The sequence below is a fragment of the Alnus glutinosa genome, chromosome 10 (assembly GCF_958979055.1).
Source record: "Alnus glutinosa chromosome 10, dhAlnGlut1.1, whole genome shotgun sequence".
NCBI classification, from domain to species: Eukaryota; Viridiplantae; Streptophyta; class Magnoliopsida; order Fagales; family Betulaceae; genus Alnus; species Alnus glutinosa.
Genome location: NC_084895.1, coordinates 13816214 through 13826483, shown reverse-complemented (window position 1 = coordinate 13826483; position 10270 = coordinate 13816214). Strand labels below are relative to the sequence as shown.

Genomic DNA, 10270 nt, shown 5'->3' with positions numbered 1-10270 from the left:
ATTTTTCAGCCTTTTTCAATCCACCTCTCATCATTGGGGATTTTTGTTAACTTGATCGACTAACATACAAAATGATTTTTATATTCCTGAAAAAAATTTTAAAATACAAATTTACCATTAAATAAAAAATCTGAACCTTGTAAAGCACTCTTAATGGCTTATACATTTTTATATGCAAAATAGTTAATCAAAACCTACTTTATCTATTTTAACTAATAGGTTTCAAAAGTACCATACATCTTATTATCTATTATTTTAGTATTTTACTATATCATTTAAATATTTTTTTTATTATTTCTTTATCTTTCTTTATTTTAATTCTAAGAGATTTTTTCAACTATTAGTCATTGTCATTTTTTTTTTGAATAATTATTTGCTATAAAGTCAGCAAATTTTTTGTTCTCATATGAGGTGATTCGCATGAGTGTGACCTTAAAATGACAAACATATATTTTGTCATATAGATACTCTGAAATACAATTTCTCAGATTCGGAGATATATTACAATATTGTTATAACGTAAATAAGTTTTGGTGAGAGAGAGTGAAAGAAAGAGAAACAAATAAAAAATGAGATGCATGTGTGAATAGTGCAACTCTACATGTGATATTCACATACACATCACAAATGCATTTTATATTTGATTTGTATAATCAGATGAAAGAACTTTTTTATGAATTAGGTAGCCATTTTAACAGTTGGGAGAGAGTCTTCGGTTGAGATTGTCGCCGGGGGAGGGTGGCTTCACACCTCCCTCCTCCCGATAAGGGCTTTCTCCTAGCCTTCTAGGGTTATGGAGTGATTTTTGCTCATCCATGGTGTGTACCAGTGGAGGTTAGGTTTTCTCCTAGCCATTAGGGTTGTGGAGTTTTGTTCCCCCGGTAGATCCGGTGGCGACTGCTTTCCACTAGTCCCCTTTGGGCTATGGTGGTTGTTGTTTCTTTGTTTTTTCTGGTTTATTTCTTTTGTTTCAGGCATGAAGACTTAAATCAAGACGACCAGTTGGGGGAGAGACCGATCTGTGCTTTGTCGTCGACGGTGGATGTTTTGGCCGGACTTTCACTTTTTCTAATTTTTTTTTGAAGCCAGATTTACGCATCTTCGTCTATTTCCGGTAGACACGTGCCTCCCAGCAGCAATGTCCGTCGTTCTCCGCTCCAGCCGCCGGAAATTGTGGTCATGTCAGTCGTCGGAGCATGGCGGGTGGCTTTCACGTGCTAGGGAGCTTTGCTCCCTGGGCCTCGCGTGTGGTTCACATTCCACTTTTTCAGGCCATGCACGATGGTTTCTAGGGTTTAGGACGACTAATCTGCTGTTTGGGGGTTGTCGGTGGCGGCGCGTGTCCCACACGCGCCGTCGTCTGGCGAAGACCGCCTCTGCCTCACTGCTGCCGACCTGGATTCGGTGTTTCTGTCAGTTGTGTTTGTGTATTCCCTTTGTGTCTCCGGTACAGTCTGCCTTTGTAGTGCCCTTGTTTTACGGGAATATTTGTTGGCTTATTTCTAGATCGGCCCTCTTTTATTTTGAGAATGAGCGTTATTGTAAAGGGAGGCTCAAATGTTATTCTTGTAAGATTTGTGTTTCTGCATAGGCAACTGTTTTTTAAGTCAGATCCTTCTGATTTAGAGTGTAGGGGTCTTGTATCTCTTGTCTCAATCTGTAAGCCTTCAGGCCGGCTTTTTCAGTAATATATCGTAGCACATGCTACATGTTCTAAAGAAAAAAGATAAAAAAAAAAAAGAAAAAAAAAAGAGGTTGCCATTTTAATCTAAAAGGTAAATGATTAAGCCATTGAAAATGCTTGCGTACTTCCTGTTACTTCCATATATGCTTCCACAAAAACATCCTAATTTGCAACAATCTTATAAAATTCAGGGAATAAAGAAGCAGTGCGCAACACATCACGCCAAAAAATGGACTCCCCAATAGTTCATCGGATTTGGCTTGGTGCTGTAAAACCAATTTCAGGAGATCTATGTACCTTTTCATCCATTTATATTTAGTCTTTTTCTCTTTTTCATGAAAAACTTGAAATAAAATCTTGATCGTTTAAAAAATTATAAGAGATGTACTATAGTTTATTTTACAGCACTTAAGCCAAATCCACCGACAGGGATCTGAAATTTTACAAATCTAGAAAACCTCTCATCTATTCCTAATAACCTTCCATAGTCTCATAATAGTATAAATCTTAATTTCAAATTATTCTGAAAAACCTAGTACAGGACGGCCACCAGAAAGCATGCAGAAATCCTTGGCATTATTCACTAGAATGAGGACAAAATAGAGGTAATACTTCAAGAAATATGATATTTTGTCATTCCAAAACACAATTTTTGATCACCTCATCCATGTGGTAAGGTGATTTTCTAGCTAGCATTTTTTTTTTCTAAAAAAAAAATGAAAAAAAAAAGAAAAGTAAAAGTTGCCATGTGAGCAAAGGTGGTCAGAAGTTGTCTTTGATCACCTTATCCATGTGGTAAGGTGGTTTTCTAGCTAGCATTAGTATTTTTTTCTAAAAAAAAAAAAAGAAAAAAAAGAAAAGAAAAGTAAAAGTTTTAATGTGAGCAAATTAAGGTGGTCAGAAGTTGTTTTGGAGTATCAATGTATTATATCTCATATTTCAATCCTCTATCAAAGGAAAGAAATAGAAAAATAAACAATCGTGCTACAATCCTATACATTTCGACATATGATCTTTTGTCACCTTAAGACACAACTCTTGACTACATTGCACATGTGACAAGGTGGTCCTCTAGCTAACTTTAGGGGTTTTCTCTAAAAACAAAAAAAGATAAAAGTAAAAATTGTCACCTGAGTAAAGGTAATCAAGAATTATATCTTAGGATGCTAGTATACCATATGTCCATATCTCATGCATTTATTTTCTTTTCTTTTCTTTTCAAATGGACTCACCTAACGTTACACGCCACTTTGGTGAGTTTGAAAAGCTAACTTCATTTTCCCTCTCCAAGTAGGGTTATGCAAGATCATTACCAAATTATCAAAAGTTGTAAGGTTGGTGTTGAATTTTTCAGCCTTTTTCAATTCACCTCTCATCAATGGTGATTTTCATTAACTCGAACGACTAACAGAAAATATTTCTTATACCCTTGTAATTTTTTTAAAATACAAATTTACCATTAATTAAAAAATTTGAACCTTGCAAAGAACTCTCAATGACTTATGCAATTTTATATACAAAATGGCTAATCAAAACCTACTTTATCTATTTTACCTAATGAGTTTCAAAAAATACCATACATCCCATTATCTATTATTTTATTATATCATTATATATATATATATATATATATATTTTAATTCTTTCTTTATTTTAATTCTAAAACATTTTTTCAACGATAAGTCATTTTTTTCTTTCTAACATGGTCATTTTTTTTGAATAATTATTTGTTATAAAGTCAACAAATTTCTTATTCTCATTTGAAATGGTTCGCATGAGTATAACCTTAAAATGACAAATATATATTTTGTCATCTAGATATACTCTGAAATACAATTTTTCAAATTCGAAGACATATTCTGTTTAGTGTAAATAAGTTTCGGTGAGAGAAAGTGAAAGAAAGAGAAACAAATAAAAAAAATAGATGCATGTGTGAATATAGTGCAACTCTACATGTAGAGTTATACTATTCACATATGCGTTACAAATGCATTTTGCATTTGATTTGGATAATCAGACACAGACTTTTTAGTGAATAGGTTAGTCATTTTAGCCTAAAGAGTAAAAATAACTAAGCCATTTGGAATGCTAACGTACTTCCTGTTACTTCCATACATGCTTCCACAAAAACATCCTAATCTGCAGTAATCTTATAAAGTTCAGGGAATAAAGAAGCAGTGCGCAACACGTCTAGCCAAAAAATGGACTCCCCTACTGTTCACCGGTTTTGGCTTGGTGCTGTAAAACCAATTACAGGAGATCTTTGTACTTTTTTCAACAGTCGGGATTTAATCTTTTTCTCTTATGAAAAACTTGAAATAAAATCTAAATCTTTTAAAAAATTACGAGAAATGTGCTGTATTTTTTACAGCACCTAAGCCAAATCCACTGTCACGGATCTGAAATTTTACAAATCTAAAAAAACCTCCCATTTAGCTCTAATTCCCTTCCATAGTCCCAGAATAGTATAAATCTTAATTTCAAATTGTTCTGGAAAACCTAGTACAGGACGGCCACCAGAAAGCATGCAGAAATCCTTGGCATTATTCAATATTCACTAGCAAGAAGATTTTACTAATTGTACAGCCCTGGTTTACATAGTGTTGGTATAAGAATGTGACAAAAAGTAACTAGTCCGAAACATGTACAGAAGCTATACTCTTACTCAGGAAATGAATGGCAATGTTATTAAAACTACCTGGCCAACACCTTGTCAAAAACTACGAAGATATGGACCTGGACCACCCTAATATACATTAGCTCTTGCAGGTATATTTCAAGCTTACCCTCTGCGTTTCTCCTTCTGTACGAAGAAGGTTATCGGCTAGACTCTATGCCCTGTACAAACAATCCCGGGACCCGTTCCAAATGCCCGGATACATCATAATGCATTTCCATTTTATTTTGATGGTGAGCTTCAAAAGAATCTTGAATCTGTTCTGAAAAAGCTCTAAATCTAAACCTACTTGAACCCTTGCCCAAAGCAGAACCTCATCCAAGTACTGCAACAGAAGTTGGAGCTGGAAACTCATGCTTGGCTTCAAATCCACAGGTTTTACTCAGACTGAAAGTAACTATCACAAATGGAAAGCTGATCAAATGCTTCAAAATTTGCCTTTAGCCCAAGAAATTGGCTACCCAGCTGCGCACAACCAGCATCTGGCCACCTACAGACTCCATCTCGAGTGCGTAGTGGGCATAAAGTTTCACACACTCCAGCAACTGGATTACTGGGAATAGCATCCTCAGCCATTACCGTGATAGAAACGGAGATATCTGACTTCTCATCAAGCTGCACAGTACCATCTGGTACTCTTTTTGAAGGAGAAGAAGCGAATTTCTGTGGATTATCTATTGGGTAGCTTTCAATGCCAACAGTACAATCACCAGTGCTTGAGAAGTGAACCTTGCACCCCAGTGACTGTACTGCTCGCTTTATGGCCTCACTTTCCTTGCTAGCCCTCTTTGCCAGGTTCACAGCTGAGCTGCTGAGCTGCTTCTCATACCGTAATTCTGCACTTAATGATTCCATGGCAATTGTAACTTCTTTAGCTTTCCTTTCTGCTACCTCTTTTGCCTGTGTAACACATAAAACATTGTTAAAAAATACAACAGAGTCTAAATATAAAACATACGGTCTTTCATTTTTTTTATTTATTTATTTTTTTTTTTGGGGGGGGGGGGGGGGGTTGCGATAGACAGGCTTTTAGCTAACAACATTCATAAACAGAAAAGAAAACCATGATCGACTTCTGCAAACATGACAGTCTGTCAACAGAGACAGTATTATCCATTGCAACAACGGCTAGACTCAAAACCTGTTGTATCCTACTTAATCTGAGTGAACAAGAATATCATCAGACAACTCCAGATCACCTACAACCCAGTTTTATAGTAAAACAAACCCTTTGCTAACTTCATAAAGTCAAGCCTAACCCTCAACTACGACCATGTTTGATGAATGAAAAATTGGCATTACTGTTGCTTTATGAGTAACAAGGCACTATATAACTGCGGGGGAAAAAGAAAAAAGGAATTATAGAGATGAAAAAAAAAATTATAAAAAAAATTTAAGCTGGACCAGATGGCAGGGTGAAACTTAAGATCCTTGACAATGAAGCTAATGCTCAGAATTGCTCGTGATCAGTAAGGCAAAGCCACCACCACAAAGAAACTTCATTAGAATGTCAGCAGTGTTCAGAAAAAAGATTTTTTTGGGTAGGGGGGAGGGGGTTATTGGGGAAATGTACTGGACAGAGGACAGAAGTAATATTAATACCTTCTGCAATTCAGAGAATTTTATAGCCATCTTTCTACATTGACCTTCAACCTCCCCAGCTTGGGCCTCTGAAGGGCAAGCTCAACGAAGATGAAACCGGGGCCAGAGAGTTGGGGCTAAGGCTGCTGCTGGAGGTAAAAGTGGACCATCGTGTTTCAATGGATCATAAAAAGGGTTGTAATGCACATGAGAGCTTCCCTCTGAAGCACGCAAATCAGCCAAATATGCCCCACAAACATCCACAAGCTTCAGAAACAACGCATTGCTGCCTCTCTTTTTCACTGAAATCAGAGTATGCAATGAGAAAACAGGTACGTATTGCTTCCACAGTGGCCAGCATCACCAAAGTCAGAACTCCTTTATTGTGTATTTCACTATTATGTTTTTTTTTTTTTGTTTTTTTTTTTACAACCTGATATAACCTTATATAATTGGATGATCAACCGGTGATTAGGATGATTTAGAATTGCAGAAATTCGTTAATGAGAACAAAAATTCAGTATCATAGAGTGCAGGATAATTAGAACAACATCAGAAAGGGAGTACAATGAGTAATCAGTGCAACAACAAAAAAAGAATTACCACCAGGTTAACAATTAACAAGATTTGAAGGTCTATGGTAGTATGGTGGATTTTTTTTATAAGAAAATTTCGATGGCGGTTATAAATTTAATATTCCATAAAAAGAATAATCAATAGCACAATATAAGAAGTAAGAATACACAGATGAACTACCAGATTCCACTGCCGAAACACTAGAAATATGAAATCAATGACAATTGTTAACTTCATTGATGAACACAGAAAATACAACGATTTCAGTTTATTGGCCTGGAAAATATTTCCATTCAATCACATAATATGCTCAATTTAGCCTTGCCTACCAATTTCTAAGCTTCCTATTTAGCATATTTTACATCTTTCAAGAATTTCATTCCATTTCAAGCTTTTTTTTTTTTTTAATCAACTTTAGAAGCATTTCAAACAATTTTTTCTATTTTTTGTACCATGCTATACATATACTCACTATAAGCACCAAAGCATGCCAATGCATTTTGTGCATCAGTATGACAATTACACAATGATCAGCAACGTTTTAGCTTTATGAACCAAGACAGACTGCCGCAGTCCAAGATCAAAACAAAAATGTGTTTCTCTCAGGATAGTTAACTAGTTTTTGCTTGTGATATCACATTGTGCATTCTAATTCAAAATAGCAAGGGTACATCAAGCAAACACATGCAAGAGACTACAGACTTTAATCCACTGTATCAAGAGCAACACTGATAAAAGCAAATTACCTATTACAGAAGAACTTTCCAAAGCGACAAGAAAGCACGCAGTCCAAGAAATCCACCAGGAAACCCTAAACCACCAAATGGTATAGATGTCAGCAAGCAAGTATTTTCTGATCTAAAATACAAAATAAAAAGGGGAAGAAAATAAGATGCTCATCAACACAGTCAAATGTTCATGAAAACTTAGTGTCACATATGCTAGGACACATACCGAGGAGAACTCAAAAGCAAAGGGATACATCCGCAGCAATTGTGAAACACAATCAATCCACTGCAAAGTAGATACCAGATCATTAACTAATACCAAATCATCAAGCAATAAAAAGGGGGGAATGCCAAAATTATCATCTTAAACTTGATTCATGCCATGCTTGACATCAATTCTTCACTTGATCTTATGTGGAGAAACTGTAGGTACTCAAATGAGAGAACAGAATGACAAAAATGATAATAATAGTTTACTACTAGTACTACTACTGGCGTCACCCGTTGAAACCACTAATTCTGACAACTTAAGTTGTCAGGAAGTGCCATTTGGTCCAGACCCCACCCTCCACCCCATTCTTACCCCTAGGTTTCTTTGTCTTTTTTGGAGAGTCAAAGGCTTACTCGATTTCTTTTGAAAGGAAAAGGGGCCCAACTTGCCACTCCCAACATTGCTAACTCATTTGGGGCTCCATCTGAACCTTTTGGTCTATAGTCAGGGCTTATTGGGGTCCATCCAGGGCCTAAGCAGCCCCTTTTGAGCCCTAAATACCATTTTGAGCATGGGTAGGATCTACTGGGGCCTGAAGAAGGCTTCTGCTCCCCAGCCAATAGATATACAAATCCATTGACAAAAACAAGTAAGAAAAGTAAGCATCAAGACTTGCAGGCCCCTTTGAATCTTGCTCAGATCATTCCAGCTCATGCAGGGCCTATTGGGGTTATGCAGTCATTTCCGCACCTTTCCATAGTTTTTGGGCTCAATTCAGTGCCCATAGAAAGCACTAATCATTCTTGGGATGCCAATACCAATGACATGACAAGCAACAGCAAATAAATTATAGTGACTCAGCCTTTTTTTTTTTTTTTTTTTTGGTCCCCCTGAATTCAATATGAAGGCACACACCTGCAAAAATATGGGAGAATAGTTGTTCAAATTCTGTGAGTTAGAATGAGGACAAAATAGAGGTAATATTTAGATACGATCTTTTGTTATTCCAAGATACAATTTTTGACTATCTTATCCATGTGGTAAGGTGATTCTTAACTAGCACTAGGAAATTTTTTCTTAAAAAAAAAGGAAAAAAGGTAGACTGAAAGTTGTCATGTGGGCAAAAGTGATCAGAAACTATGTTTTGGGGTGACAATGTATCATATCTCATATTTCAATCCTTCATAAAATGAAAGAAATAGAAAAATAAACAATCGTGCTACAATCCTGTACATTTAAAGATATAATCTTTTGTCACTCCAAGCTAGATACAACTCTTGACCTTCTTATTTATGTGGTAAAATGGTCTCCTTGCTAACTTTAAGATTTTTTTCTATATTAAAAAAAAAAAAAAAGTACAAATTGTCACATAAATAAAGATAATCAAGAGCTATATTTTAAAAGTGAGAATGTATAATATCTCGTTCATCTATTTTCTTTTCTTGTCAAATGGACCCACCTAACGTCACACGCCCCACTTTGGTGACTTTGAAAAGCTACCTATAGTTTCCAGGCAAGGTACGCAATCACAGCTCGAATCTTCTTATCTTATATTCAATGAATGAATTTATTTTTTTTTTCCTTTTTGGAAAAACTTCATTTTCCCTCTCCAAGTAGGATGGGTTACGCATCTTAAAAAAAAAAAAAGTAGGATGGGTTATGCAAGGTCATTACCAAATTATCAAAAGTGGTAATGTTGGTGTTGAATTTTTCAGCCTTTTTCAATCCACCTCTCATCATTGGGGATTTTCGTTAACTCGAACGACTAACATACAAAATGTTTTTTATACTCTTGTAAATTTTTTAAAATATAAATTTATCATTAATTAAAAAATTTGAAACTTGTAAAGCACTTCCAATAACTTATGCATATATTTTTATATGCAAAATGACTAGTCAAAACCTACTTTATATATTTTAACTAATGGATTTCAAAAGGTACGTATCATATATCTCATTATCGATTATTTTACTATATCATTTAAATATATATTTTTTATTCTTTCTTTATCTTTCTATATTTTAATTCTAAGACATTTTTTCAACAATAAGTCATTTTTTTTCTTTCTAACATGGTATTTTTTTTTTTTGAATAATTATTTTCTATAAAGTCAGCAAATTTCTTGTTCTCATATGAGGTGGTTCGCATGAGTGTGACCTTAAAATGACAAACATATCTTTTGTCATATAGATATATTTTGAAATACAATTTCTTATATTCAGAGATATATTAAAATATTGTTATAGCATAAATGAGTTTTGGTGAAAGAGAAGGGAGAGAGAGAGAGAGAGAGAGAAAGATAATCAAATAAAAAAGAGATGCATGTGTGAATAGTACAACTCCACATGTGGAGTTGTACTATTTACATATGCATCATAAATGTATTTTGCATTTGATTATGCGACTTTTTAGTGAATTAATTAGTCATTTTAGCCTAAAAGGTAAAAATGAATAAGCCAAAAATGGACTCCCCTACTATTCACCGGATTTGGCTTCGTGCTGTAAAACCAATTACTGGGAATCTTGTACTTTTTTCATTGGTCCAAATTTAAACATTTTCTCTTTTTCAAGAAAAACTTGAAATAAAATCTGGATCGTTTAAAAAATTACAAGAGATATGCGTTGTTTTTTTTACAGCACCTAAGCCAAATCCACTATCACGGATCTGAAATTTTACAAATCTAGAAAAACCTCCCATCTTGCTGTAATACCCTTCCGTAGTCCCATAATAGCATAAATCTTATGGTCTGTTTGTTTCGAGGTAAAATGATTTCCGTCGTAACATGGTTTAAGGGAAGTCATTTTTCAGGAA

At 35.0% G+C, this 10270-nt stretch overlaps 1 protein-coding gene across 2 annotated transcripts; it reads right to left on the bottom strand.

Annotated features, from left to right (window-relative positions):
• Positions 1 to 4131: 4131 nt before the first annotated feature.
• Positions 4132 to 7652, bottom strand: LOC133879377 (phosphatidylinositol-3-phosphatase myotubularin-2-like). Of its 2 annotated transcripts, XM_062317917.1 has the most exons (4): positions 7473 to 7652; positions 7265 to 7329; positions 5964 to 6244; positions 4132 to 5261 (listed from the first exon to the last, which is right to left on the bottom strand). In XM_062317917.1, exons 3-4 carry the CDS (start codon positions 5991 to 5993, stop codon positions 4740 to 4742), a joined length of 552 nt encoding a protein of 183 aa, XP_062173901.1. In that variant the 5' UTR covers positions 5994 to 6244; positions 7265 to 7329; positions 7473 to 7652; the 3' UTR covers positions 4132 to 4739. The 2 variants fall into 2 exon arrangements, with proteins under 2 accessions (XP_062173901.1, XP_062173902.1); XM_062317918.1 differs by lacking the exons at positions 5964 to 6244; positions 7265 to 7329; positions 7473 to 7652 and adding an exon at positions 5766 to 5910.
• Between the last annotated feature and the right edge of the window lie 2618 nt (positions 7653 to 10270).